This window comes from Apodemus sylvaticus, chromosome 18 (assembly GCF_947179515.1).
Source record: "Apodemus sylvaticus chromosome 18, mApoSyl1.1, whole genome shotgun sequence".
Taxonomy (NCBI): Eukaryota; Metazoa; Chordata; class Mammalia; order Rodentia; family Muridae; genus Apodemus; species Apodemus sylvaticus.
In genome coordinates this window covers 60,469,532-60,483,793 of record NC_067489.1, presented here as the reverse complement: position 1 = coordinate 60,483,793, position 14,262 = coordinate 60,469,532, and the positions used below count along the sequence as shown (strand labels likewise).

Below are 14,262 nucleotides of genomic sequence, written 5' to 3'. Positions count from 1 at the left end.
CATAAATAAATGTGATTTTTTTTAACAAAATAAGGGAAAATAAAAGCATCACATAATACAGAATTCCACTGTAAGTACATGAATAAGTATGTGAGAGTAGAGTCTTGATATTTTTCATATCCATTAATGATGGTAGCAACAGTTCTTATGACTTAGACACAGCTAATTGCATATAAACATGTGAATGGACAAACCAAGATGGTGTGTATATATAAAATGGAATATTATTAACTCGCAGAACAGATGTAAGTCAGAGATGGGGAAATAGCTCAGCCAGTAAGATGTTTGGTGGGCAAGCCTAAACACTAAAGTTTAATCCCCAACAGGTCGGCTGTGTGTGCTGGGATACCAGCATTGGGGATGTGGAGACAGGAGGATTCTTAGGTCTTTTGGACCAGCTCATATTACCAGGTTCTTAGAAACTCTTTTCAAAAAATAAGCTGGAAAGGCTATGAGAACACCCATTGTTAGCTTTTGGCTAACACCCACATGCAAACAAATGTTCATGCATTCCCACAAACAAGTGTACACATGAGTTTTAACTTGCACACAAATGTGAACATGCACATATACATGAATTAACAAAACAAATATGTAGCATGCTACACCATATTTAAACTTGAAGGTAGACAATCATCAAAGGGGAATTGACCAGTTACAGAAGAACACTTCTGGTGTGATTTCATTTACATAAAATATGTAGTGAAATTAATAGAAACAGAAAGTAGGATAGTGGTTACCAGGGGCTGATAAGATGGAAGGTCCTGGCTAATATCCACTTATCGGTGAGTGCATACCATGAGTGTTCTTTTGAGACTGGGTTACCTCACTTAGTATTATGTTCTCCAGCTCCATCCATTTGCCTAAGAATTTCATGAATTCATTGCTTCTAATGGCTGAATAGATACCTAAAACATAATCCACACATCAAATGAGGTACAAGAAGAACGGAGGAGTGGCCCCTGGCTCTGGAAAGACTCGGTGTAGCAGTATAAGGCAAAACCAGAACAGGGAAGGGGGAAAGGGTGGGTGGGAGAACAGGGGGAGGGAAGGGGGCTTATGTGACTTTGGGGAGAGGGGGGCCAGAAAAGGGGAAATCATTTGAAATGTAAATAAAAATATATCGAATAAAACAAACAATAAAAAAAAGATGGAAGGTCCTTCAGTGGGTATAGAATTTGAAGTTTAAAGGATACAGTTATTGAAACTGTGTGTATCAGAATGAAAACCTGCAACTTGAAATGAATGCAGAATTGTAAACATTATAAATGTTATACATTTTATGATAATTAACATTGAAATATAGTGTGCATACAAAACACTATACTGAACCATATTAAATGTCCAAAAGTCCCAGTCTGTAATAAGGAGCAGAACAGCAATTATAGAAAAGAAACATTATTGCTCTTGTGTTTGACAAGAAGAACTTTGCTTCCCAAATGCCAGCACAAGGCCTTGTATAAGTGTCAAGATATTTTCCCAGATTCAGGATGCTATGAAACATCACACACAGTGCAATTAAAACCTTGATCTTTGCATGGACTCACAGTATACACTGTACGATAGTTTATCTTGCCCTGGACAGCATCAGTAAGCACAGCTCTCAACAGCCATGTGATCCCCAGGAAAAACAATCAGTTCTCTCCAGTTAACAAAATCGGTTAAGCTATGACTTTCCGTAGATTATGTGTGTAAACACATTTTGGCATGCTACAGTTTTGAGCTGTGACAGTTTTATCAGGATTTTACTCCGTCTAAAGCTCAGAATTATCAATACTATAAACCTCACTGAATGAAGTTCACTAGCTTATATGTTTTATTTCTCATTTTCTCACGTATGTAATGGAAAAATTGTACATGTGTGCATGTGCAATTTTTTTATGCAGAAGTTGTCCTCAGTAGAGATGTGATTTAAAGACAGGTAGCTGAGAAGTTAATTTTTTTTAATTCACCTAATGCAATTTTTTTTACTGGGGTTTCCAAAGTGTCTTCTGCTGCTCTCTTGTCTTTCGTCTTATCATTAGAAGTAGGAAAACGAGGCACATGCAAGATGGCTTTCTGTGATTAGACTCCTATCAATGTCTAGCCATGACCGAATCTGCACTAATTTTCTTGTATTTTTACTAATTCCCTCTCTTGATATTTTGAATAAGCACACTGCTGTCCTCGTCCAATAAAGATCTGAATACTCTATTTATATGTAAACTGCAGGCAAGTATGCATTTACTTTATCTGAAGCCATTTGATAATAGTGACTGCCATTAATTGTATCAAATGGCTTTCTAACAATGGTCTCATTTTTTACCCAAAACCTGTTGAATTCACGGTAACCTTCCAATCCCCAAATACACAAAGGAACTTACATTTTTTTCTGTGAATTCTGAGTCTACTGGTTCATTACCATCTCTTTTCCTTGATAATAGTTTTTATAATGTATTTAAATTTTTGCATTTATTATATACTTATTTATAATTATACCCAAATATCTCCATTGCACGATATAAATGAATGTAATTTATGTTACCATAATTGTTGAATTTGCTTAGAGTTTTCAACAAATAAATATATAAATCACAACATTTCACTAAAATATTTTGAAAAAATTCAAATATAGTTTATTTTACCTGTTGTGTTTAGAAAACAAATGTGGTATCTGATTAGGAGGAATGTACAACAATTAATTCGGTGTACCTGCATGATATTAATGCACATAAAACATTCAGCATACTACCAGCAAATAGGTAATTCACATTTACACCACTCGCCATTTGATCTTACTTATAAAAACTATTTTGATGTTACATATAATTCATCTCTGTAATATAGAGTATAATGTTTCTACTAAGGTCAACAAATGAATCTGGCAAATGCTAAAAGCTAAGGAAAAATAATAGTATGGGGTGCTGCAATAGGGAGGAATTTAGTTGTTTTTATTTTCATAACAAAATAGCAAATAAAATAATAACATTTTTCTCGCAAAGAATTGTCCTTATACTCATGCAACTATTAAAGGTTATTATTATCCATTAAGTAATTCTGCTGAACTAACAAAATATTGTATTTCTGAATTAAGAGGCTCAGTTCATCTCCAAGGTGTCTGTCATCTCCTAATGTCAAGTAACAACAGTCAAAGTGCAAAGTCTATAGAGCAGGGTCTGACAAATCAGATTTGTTCTGTTCCTACCTCTGAACTGCCCAAGAGATCCTAGTGCCCAAAAGAATCTCCTTAGCTTCGAAGAGTAGGAGCTACATTAACTGGACAGGGACAAGATTACTAGTGTTATTCTGAAGAAAGTTCCTTGTTATTAGTTGTATTTCTTTGTTTCTCCATCAAGCCAAACAGTATCTGGATGCAATAGAGCATCCTGTCTTTTAACAAAGGGTATAGGAAGTAAATTATAAATTCCTCCACCAAAACCAAACCAACACAAAAGTCTACCATCAATAATCATCAACGTCTCACAAAAGACATTCTAGACTTATTACCAAATGGTTGTAGCTGAAAATGACTTCCCAGAGAACAAGCTAAATGATGTCCAGACAGGTAAACAAACTTGGTCATCACCCTCCTTGCAGTATCCTATTGGATGTTCTTCATTGGTTCTGACCACCAGAAAGCTCCTAAGAACTAACATATGACTGCCACCAGACTCCTAAGCCTGCAGTCTTGGATAATAAGTGCTTCAGTCCTGCCCTGAGCACTATCCCTTTTCTTGTTCTTCATTGATAAGAGAATAGAGTAACGGTATAAAATTATGGTGAAAAATAACCTGAATGCAACACAAAAAGCTTACAGGCAAATATAAAACTTGTTATCAATAGGGGCAGGAGCTCCACTGTGAATCAAAAGGTATTTACAATGATATTTAAGAGAGGATGACCAAATACAGTAATGATAGACACTTGCATACATTAGTAGATTTATGCACCCATTTTTCTTAATATTAGTCTTTCTCCAGTGCAGTTTAAACTTCCTTGTCACCCAGGTACCTAAATGTTGCCATATAAATAAATTATGATTAAAGCTATACAAGCAGATATAATGTGTAAACACTCATAGGTCAAGACATGAAGGAGTTTCTTTTCTTAGAACTCTCTTGAGTCTTGCTAGACAGAAATCTCCCATTTGTGTAGGTCACTGCTTGAGAAAGCAAATCTGAAACCTTTGGACTGCATGAACAGTTCTTGGGCAGCCAGATATGGAACTGTCTAATAAAATATAACAGTTAAAAGAAGCAATACTTAAAGGCTTTCTTCTTGTCAGTGTACAGCAAAATATAATGTACATGAATATAATATCTTATATTTAAATATTCTTTGCAGTAACTCTGATAGAGTTATTGCTGTTATTGTTGGTGAACTATAGGCTGGAGTAAGGACTCTGACCTTGAACAATAAGAATTTCATTGTCCAACAACCTACGTAAATTGTAAAAATAGGAAACATTGAGAGCAGAAAAGATGAAAAGTTTTTCACAAATGAGAAAAGACATCTAAAGACTCCAAAAGCTTGAGGAACTAGAATATGTGTACTGAAGATTCAAAGATCATCCTTTAAAAGTAAGAACATAAAATAAAATACAATTTTGACCCAGATCATGAAATCATCAAAATGAAAATTGAATAAGAACATAAAATGCCATTCTGAGTCAGATTCATAAGATCTAAAAGCATTCAACTCATAGTCTCATTGCTCAAGTTGGAAGTAAAAAGGTTCTTGGCAGAGAATGATGCGCTTTTTGAATATATAGCTTATAAGTTTAAGAAGCCTTCTTCCTGTGAGAAGACTGTACTGTGGCCACACAGGTAACAGCAAATGAGATCATCTCTACCTAAGCATCATTAAGAAAGAAATTCTAACATGCATTAAAATCATCTGAGAAGGGTTAAAGCTTTTTATGGACCATGTTATATATACTATGGAAACTGTATATGATATATATGAATAGATATATATTCCAATGTTAGTATTGATTTTTGTTTTCTGTACCTATTTAAAGATACATACACATAAAATGTTACATATATTAATATGACAATATATTTCAATGTAAATGTCTATATTATATATTCTTACATACAAAAATATTACATACACAAGGAGAAATACTATCCCATATAGCTAATTTTGAAATAACTAGAAGTTAGTAGAGAGTAAAATATAATTTTTGCTTCACAACATGTTTACTAGGATGAGTTCATAACAGATATTAACTAAATGGTCAGAAAAGAAGAATTCTCAACAGAGAGACACACCATGATGCCAGCTGCAGAAATTGGTAAGTCAAGAAATATTCTCTGCCTAGTTTCCTTTATCCTGTGATACTGGGCCTGAGAATCATCAACCCGAAATCCGCACTGGTGAGTACAGACTGATAGTGGAGTCGAAAGGGAGAAGGGGGACATGGAGGTGTTAACAGAACCATGGCCCAGCTAGGATTCAGGTGATTAGAGTTTAGATACTGGAAAGAATGAGTCCGTATTGCCTCAGTGATTTATTGACCTCAAAGTAGCCATGTTACTCTATTGCTTCCTTTGGAAATTTCATTGTTTTTTTTTGTAGATTAAATATGTTTGGGGTTTAAACAACATGAATACTAGACCCATATTAATTTTAATTTACTCTATAGCCCTCCATGTACTCTGACCTGCAAATGTGTACATATGGTAAAGCAGCTCCTAAGAACCAAACAGTGGCATTATCATCAAAGTAAAACAATAATAAGAACACACTAATGAAAATATAAAAAATTAATAGACTTCTCAGGAGAAAACTCTGATCTTGACTATAATAAAATATAAGCAACAGGGGTCAAGAAGTATAGTTCAGTACCAGAGCATACATTTAACAAGCATCAGAATCTGGATTCAATATCTGGAAAGTGAGTTCACACATACACACAGTCACATACACATACCATTCACGTGTCTTGTATGTCCATAAATACAGACACATAATTGTCAATATTTGCATTTGTGTTAGACACATCTTCTGGTGGTTTGAATGAGAATAGCTACCCTAGGATTATACACTTAAAATCTTGTTTTCCAGTTGGTGAACCCATTTTCAAAGGTTTAAAAAATGAGCCTTTGATCTTAGCCATTCTGAATGATGTGAGGTGGAATCTCAAGGTTGTTTGATTTGCATTTCCCTGATGACTAAGAATGTTGAACATTTCTTAAGGTGCTTCTCAGACATTCAGTAGTCCTCAGTTCAGAATTCCTTGTTTAGCTGTATACCCCATTTTAGTAGGGTTATTTGGTTCTCTGGAATCTAATTTCTTGAGTTCTCTGTATATATTGGATATTAGCCCTCTGTCAGATATAGGGATGGTAAAGATCTTTTGGTAGATGCCAGCGAGCGCTTGCTGACAGGAGCCTGATATAGCTGTCTCCTGAGAAGCTCTGCAAGTGCCTGACAAATACAGAGGTGGATTCTCTCAGCCAACCATTGGACTGAGCACAGGGTCCCTAATGGAGGAACGAGAAGAAGAATGCAAGGAGCTGAAGGAGTTTGCAGCCCCATGGAGGAACAACAATATGAAACAACCAGTACCTCCCCCCCAGAGCTCCCAGGAACTAAACTTCCAACCAAAGAGTACACATGGAGGGACCCATGGCCCCAGCTGCATATGTAGCAGAGGATGGCCTTGTTGAACATCAAAGGGAGAAGAGGCCCTTGGTTCTGAGAAGGCAAGATGCCCCAATATAGGGGAATGCCAGGGCAAGGAAGTTAGAGTGGGTGTTAGTGAGCAGGAGGAGGGGAGATAGAATAAGGTGTTTTCAGAGGGGAAACCAGGAAAGGGGATAACATTTGAAATGTAAATAAAGAAAATATCTAATAAAGAATGAGCCTTGTTGAAGTAAGTATATCAATGGGGATTAGATTAGAATTTTCAAATGTCATTTCAAATGCTGTAGATCTAGACACAGGTTCTTAGAATCTGCTCCAGTACCATTCCTGCTAACATGCTCCTGGCATGATGGCCATGGACTCTAACTTTCTGGAACCATGAGCACCAAGTCAGACACTTTCTTTTATAAGTTTCCTTGATCAAGCAATAGAAAAGAAACTATGATTTCAATTTTTGGGATGATATTCCTAAACAAAGGTTAACCATTAACTATGTAAACTTATCCACATTATTAACAATTTCTTTATGCTTGATAATTTGATTTGTGTGATATACTATTGCAAAGAGAATTACTAGAACTCAGTTACTAACCATAAGGCAGCATGAGTGAGGAGCCCACAAATACGCTAAAGTTACACCCAGTACTCAAGATCACAAGACTGCCTCACTAACCTGAAAGCTACAGTCAACTGAAAGATCCTTTATACATACATACATAAATACATACATACACATATACACATTTATATTTATATATAAAATGCAATAACTTTAACTGATAGAGGACTGAAAGTACATATATAAGACAACTGTTTTATTGACTCCCTAACAAAAGACAATATTATAACTGAAACACTGAGTATCTGGAGCCCAGGAAAGATTCCTTCTTGTGACCTGTCATCACGTCTCCAACGATCCATACATTCAACAGCCTCAGCTCAGATGAAAAAGTGGGTTAAAGGAAAAGTAGAAGATAAGAAAGGTTTATTTATTCCTTAAAAACCCTATTCAGCTACTTTTTATGAAATAAAATTATCACTGATAAGCCTCAGAGACACTTGAGCCCTTTGAGCTAAAAATGTGGTGTCATCAGAACAAAAATGCTTTTCCATGTGCATCATATTTTTAAGAGATTTTCACATGTTTTAGGTTAAATTCTTAAATTTAAATGGAAGATTTTGTTACTGCCAGTGAACATTAACAATTATTTAGGTCTCCACCTCTGGATCAGGAACAGCCTGGGCCATGGGGGCCCTCTCCAGGCAGTGCAGGACGCCAGCTGTGCACCCGGAGGCCAGCTGTGAAGAGGGAGCATGCACTGGTGAGTCTGGCCCTGAGGCAGAGCAGAGGATCCAGTCCTGAGGCCTCTGGCAGGAGCCTTCCGGTCTGAGCCTCTGGATCCAGAACAGCCTAGGCCATAGCACCCCATCTCCAGGCAGAGCAGGAGGCCAGCTGTGTCAAAAGGACAAAATGGCAACCAACAAATTGGGAAAACATCTTCACCAACCCTACATCCGATAGAGGGTTAATATCCAATATATACAAAGAGCTCAAGAGGTTAGACCTCAGGGAACCAAATAACCCTATTAAAAATGGGGTACAGAGCTAAACAAAGAATTTTCACCTGAAGAAATTCAGATGGCCGAGAAGTACCTTAAGAAATGCTCAACATAATGATGGTCATTAGGGAAATGCAATCAAAACATCCCTGAGATTTCACCTCACACCAGTCAGAATGGCTAAGGTTAAAAACTCAGGAGACAGCAGGCAGGTGTTGGAGAGGATGTGGAGAAAGGGGAACACTCCTCCACTGCTGGTGGGATTGTAAGATGGTATAACCACTATGGAAATCAGTCTGGTGGTTCCTCAGAAAACTGGGCATGACACTTCCAGAGGACCCTGCTATACCACTCCTGGGCATATACCCAAAGGATTCAGTGGCATGCAATAAAGACACATCCTCCATTATGTTCATAGCAGCCTTATTTATAATAGCCAGAAGCTGGAAAGAACCCAGATGTCCCTTAATGGAGGAATAGATACAGAAAATGTAGTATATTTACACTATGGAATACTACTCAGCAATTAAAAACAATGAATTCATGACTTTTTAGGCAAATGGTTGGAACTGGAAAATATCATCCTAAGTGAGGTAACCCAATCACAAAAGGATAGACATGGAATGCAATCTCTGATAAGTGGATATTAATTAGCCCAGAAGCTCTGAATACCCAAGGCACAATTAGCATAACAAATGACTCCCATGAAGAAATAAGGAGAAGGTCCTGATCCTGGAAAGGCTTGGTCTAGAATTGTAGGAGAGTATCAGGACAGAGAAAAAGGAGGGAGGTGATTGGAGAATGGGTGGAGAGAAGAAGGCTTATGGGACATATGGGGAGGGGGGAACTGGGAAAGGGGAAATCATTTGGAATGTAAACAAAGAATATAGAAAATAAAAAAAAAAAAACAATTATTTAAGTAGTACTTATAAACCAAAACTTGATTGTGGACCTTTTACAACATCTATGGTAATCATTTCTTGAAATAAGTTAAAAGTGAGATCCATGGAATTTTTAAAACATAAATTTAATTCCGACTAAAGCTTAAAGTTTCAGTTTAAAGGTGAAATCTTGACTTTCTCCTATGGTGTACTAAAATTACCACCGCCATATGAATTTCTTTTTCTATGCTTTTATTTTACTCCTTCCAATGAACAGTACTTAAAGGTCTCTCATATTTTCTCTTTGCTTTAATTAACACAGGTGCTTCAGTGAAATCAACAATATAAAGGCTTGATGAGTGTATCGAATTATGTGTTCCTGAGTTCTTCATTGGTTTACAAATTCTTTACTCACTGATCACAGGATAAGGGTGTTCTTTAATTGAACTTATGGGACATAAAAGCTTAAAATGTATTATATATGAGCCATTTGAGGTAATGACTCATTTTCCACTTTATTGTCTCAATATGTATGAAAGGGTGAGAGAGGAGGAGATTACTTTTAGGTCCAGCTCTTAGATAAAGGAAATTCTTCCACTGAGGGAATGTGTGTAATTAATATCACAACCCAACAGTGTTTGGGGGGGGGGAAAGGCATTCATCTGGTATGTCTACAAAACATACTGTTTTGAAAGAAGAGTTGGAGTTTTTATTATGTTTTTAAGCTTTTATTAATTTTAATTCGCCTCCCTCTGTATTGCCCTCCACAACCTTTGTGTGTATATGTGCGCCTCTCTTTCCCTCCCCATCTCTCCTTCTCTCTCTCTCTCTCTCTCTCTCTCTCTCGTGTGTGTATGTGTGTGTGTGAGTGTGTGTGTGTGTGACTGTGTATCTGTCTGTCTTTCTGTCTGCCTGTGTGTGATAAGAGATTGAACTTAGGTCTCCTGCTCAGCCGACCTGAAACTCCTTATCTCATTTTAAATTCCTATAAATATACCTTGAATTTACCTTACTGGTTCTATTTAGTAAGTTTTAAATACCTTGTCTTCTGCTAAAATGTTGGGTGAATTTAAGCTTTATTTTTCTTCCTAAAACACAAGAATTAAAGAGTCTGCTAGAATTTATCTTTAAAGTAATAAAAGTTTCCTGTGTTATAAAATTGTATTTATATATGTTAAAAAGACAAGGAATATAACAAAATAAAGGGTATCATACAAATTGATAGTGTAAAGTAGCCAAAAATATTCAGAGATTTTCCTTTATTAATAATACTCATGTTCATCTTTCCTTTAGTTTCATTCTTTTCCTTGATTTTTACTGAGGAAACTGTTACCAGGGGTGTTCTGTTCCTCATCTTTAAAGATTTACTACAACCTATGTATGCATGTATATATATATATATATATATATATATATATAATGTAAAAAAGAAATGCTAGTTTCTTGGTATTTAATTGTAATTATATATACAATAAAGTTCTAAAATGCAATTCAAATGAGGGCACAGTTGAACCTTCAAGGGCTTACTTGTAAAATAATACTAGCTTTACAGGAAAGAAAATAAGAATTAATTTCACTACTAATTATCCCTGATAATATTATGCAGAAGAATCATCTATGAATTATTTCAATTATCTTTTTATGAAAGAAGCATGAAGAGAATTTGCCTAAGTTATTGTGTTTATAAGAAGAGTCTCCGAGGCCCTTGTCTGTTTGCTTTTCTCTCATGTGAAACAGATCATTTCAGATAGGAAGCTCAAACGGACATTAGAGATAGACTCTGTAAGACAGAATTCACATTTCAAAACCACGTGCTTGCACCAAAAATGTGTCTAAAATATTAGCCCCCCTTTGCACTGATAAAAATGCTAAGGAGCTGCCCCAGTGCCAAGAAACTATGAAGACACCAGTTTTTTGGGTGGTCTGCACAAGGTTGTACCTGATGCACTGAGGGCTGAACAGAAGCCACACTGGAGATTGCCACTTCCTTCTCAACAAGGAGCAACAGGTTTATAAAGGTAAACATAAACCTAGTTCTCCTTATCTCCCTGCCTGCTCATAGTGGCATGGTTGGTCTAAAATATGACTTAATTTTTAACAAATCAGTTACATTTTATGTGTTGCATATATGAAAAAGGCATATATATATATATATATATATATATATATATATATATATATATATATATATCTTCTACATTACATTTTTGATGGACTTCTCTAGTGAAAACACACGAGTGAGCATGATGTGGTAGACATACTCTGTGTCTACTGAAGTCGGGTGCCTGAGACCTAGAAGATTCACCTTTTACAATCAGCATCCCAGCTTTTTGCAGCTCAAATGCTCACATGCTGAATAAAAGTCAACTGCTTTCTCTTACTATTAAATCAATTTAGCTAAAATCAGAGACCCCTGGAAGAGACAAGACTTACAAATGTGTTAGTCATACCTAAAATTCATTTTAAAAGATAGTAGTCATCCAATAAATATCTGTCAATATTGGAAGTACTGTTCAAACACTGCCAAAATTTTCAATATTTCTTTTCTCAAGTAAGGGCATGATAAACGGCAATTCTCTCCTGGTACAAAATATCTGTTTGCTTATTTCTGGCTGTACTTAATATCAGTGTTAGCTTAAAGCAGGTACGCGAGAGAGCTCTGCATTTACAAGAGTAAAGAACATTCATTTAACAAAAATAGTGATGTTCACATTTCATTCATAAAGCAAAACTGAGTCCTGCAAGGAAGAATGAGCCCAGTCATTTCCCATGCTGTCTATTCGCGCCGAGTATCATCTGGATTTGCATTTAAACCATAGTCACATTTCTATGAAACCTCTCCGTGAGACTTCCTTTGCCAGTTACTTTACAGAGCTGTGATGGGAGAAGCGATTGAGGTATCCAGGATGAGAATTAGTCCAGACTCCCATTTGTTTTCCTAACCGTGAGAACCTGAGCTAATGGGAGAAGTTAACTCACACACTGGGAAAGCACTCCTGATTGACTCAGACAGGCAGTCTCACAAATGTCATCACAAGGCTAGACAAGGAATATGAATCACTCTGCCAACTCTCAAACCCCTGCCTGGGTTTCACAGGGTAGCCTAGAGATGGTATTTGGAGGTCAGAATGATCTCCTGGGGCATCAGTCTAGTTCAAGGCTTTGGGCACAGAAGCAAATAGTCTCATAGGACTCTATTCAGATCAGGGTGCGTGGTGACTAGTCCTGGCTATTGGCTCCAGGCAAATACATGTGGGAGTCTCTAAAGCTGGTCGCTTTTAAAGAGCTCTTTAGAAAACTCCAAAGGGATTCTACACTTTAACTCTTTCATTGCTGCTCCAATTCCTCCCCATCACCCCAGTACACACAAAACCAAAGTGTTCCAGGGTAAGTAAGTGGATATAGAAATAGAATCTGATGAACGGTTTTTACGTAATCAGCAGCATTTCAACTTCTGCGGACTGAAGCCGCCAAACAACCTCCCACCCGGGGAGAGAGAGAGAGAGAAAGAGAGAGAGAGAGAGAGCAGGCATTTATAAATGTTACATCTTTATACCTCCTCCCTCAAATTCCTTAATGGGCCATTAGTAAGGAGATCGATCCTAGTTACGTTATAGCCAGGCAACAGCACAGGCACCCTGCTGTGTTTACTAGTGCCAGAAACACCATTCAAAAGTTGAGAAGGTCGAAGCAGCTACTTCGCAAACCTTTGGGGGCAAAAAATGGGGCAAGGTGAGGTGGAAAAGGGGGAAGAGACAGAACCTGGTGTGACCTAACTCAGAAGCATATGTAACAAGCAAATACCTACTTAAGCTCTCTGGAGGGGAGGGGAGACTTCTAAGTTCCACAGTTACAGGATACAAGCTTTATCACCCCAACTCCCCCCCAACCCCGTTCCTTAGAAAACCTAGCCCCTTCCCCACCTCTAGCGGCCAAGGCAAAAGCGCTTGGCTGGAGACGGGTGCGCATCACTTACGTCTCGGAATTTGTTCCACTGTCCGACTTCCTTGTCATACTGAGAGATTGTGGTGAGCCATTGTTTTTCGTCCAGAAAATTACCGCCGTCCGACCGCCCCCCGGCCACAGCCACCGCCGCCGCAGCTGCAAGAGTCTGGCTGCACCAAGCCGCCGCACACACACACAATAAGGCTGACACCTTGAGCATCTGGGAAGGAGACACAACCAGGGTAGGGAGCGGTGTCAGAGACCGGGTGCGAAGATGGGGGCGCCCCTGGAAGGCATGCATCAGCGAGGACGGGTTGGAGAGAAGGGGAGACCAGCAGTGACAGGGATGTCCCCCTTCCAGGAGGCTTCAACCCCAAACCAGGGCACTCACACACACGCAGACCCAAGGGAGAAGAAGAGGGTGTCTAAGGAAGGAAGCCCCAAGCAGCGAGAGTCCCAGCGGCTAGATAAAATGCTGGCCGGCCCATCACCTTGTTAGGAGCGGGCACGGAGCTCCCAGCTCCTGATGGAAACGCAGCCCGGCTCTGGTAACTCGCTTCTCGCTGGAGCTGCTGCACGCTCCGCCGTCTCAGCCGTCCACTCAGCTCCCTGCGCCCGGCGCTCCCCCCATCCCACCCTCCCCGCGCCTATCCCTCGCCAGCTCCCCTCGCTTCACCCCTCCCTCCCCCACCTCCTTCCTCCCCTCCTCCTATCCCACCTTCCTCTCCCTGAATCCCAGCTGCAGCAAGTTCCGGATGAGAAGCCTGGCTGGAGCCAGAGGATGCAGTAGGCTCCTCGCCTAGGAATCCTTTGCTTTCTAACCTTTTGCCTCCAGAAAAGGTTCTCATGTTCCAGGCATAGCCAGTTCATTCTCTTCTCTTGGATTGAACGCCGGTGGAGTATGGTATCTCCCTTTCTGCTGTTCCTGTTCTTCAATTTCAAGGGTGGTCAGGCAGCTATAAGGAAAGAGATCAGTAGAAAACTTTACGCATCATAGAGTGAGAATCCATGGGACTTTGCCCTGAACCTGAACTCAGCTCCTCCTTCCTAAAGACCACCATACGGCCTCGGGCAAGCTCTTCAGTATTTGAAAATATGTGCTCTGAACTTCTGGATTATTTCAGAGCCAAACTCTCTCTTAAGATTTGGCAGGCAAAGTGTTTGATTTCACCAACATGCCACACTCAGTGCACACAACCCATATCTCCTTTCTAAAATCTCTCCAGTAACTGTGGTGTATGCT

The 14,262-nt window shown here is 38.6% G+C and overlaps 1 protein-coding gene across 5 annotated transcripts in view; it reads right to left on the bottom strand.

Annotated features, from left to right (window-relative positions):
• The window catches only part of Spock3 (SPARC (osteonectin), cwcv and kazal like domains proteoglycan 3), a 436,085-nt gene extending 422,846 nt beyond the window's left edge, over positions 1-13,239 (bottom strand). For 4 of the 5 annotated variants that reach the window (XM_052162254.1, XM_052162255.1, XM_052162256.1 and 1 more), the window contains exon 1: positions 13,051-13,239. In XM_052162254.1, the coding sequence (XP_052018214.1) occupies positions 13,051-13,239 (189 nt within the window). Of the gene's footprint in view, positions 1-13,041 lie in introns of all 5 variants that reach the window. The other variant, XM_052162253.1, reaches the window with a different exon arrangement.
• Between the last annotated feature and the right edge of the window lie 1,023 nt (positions 13,240-14,262).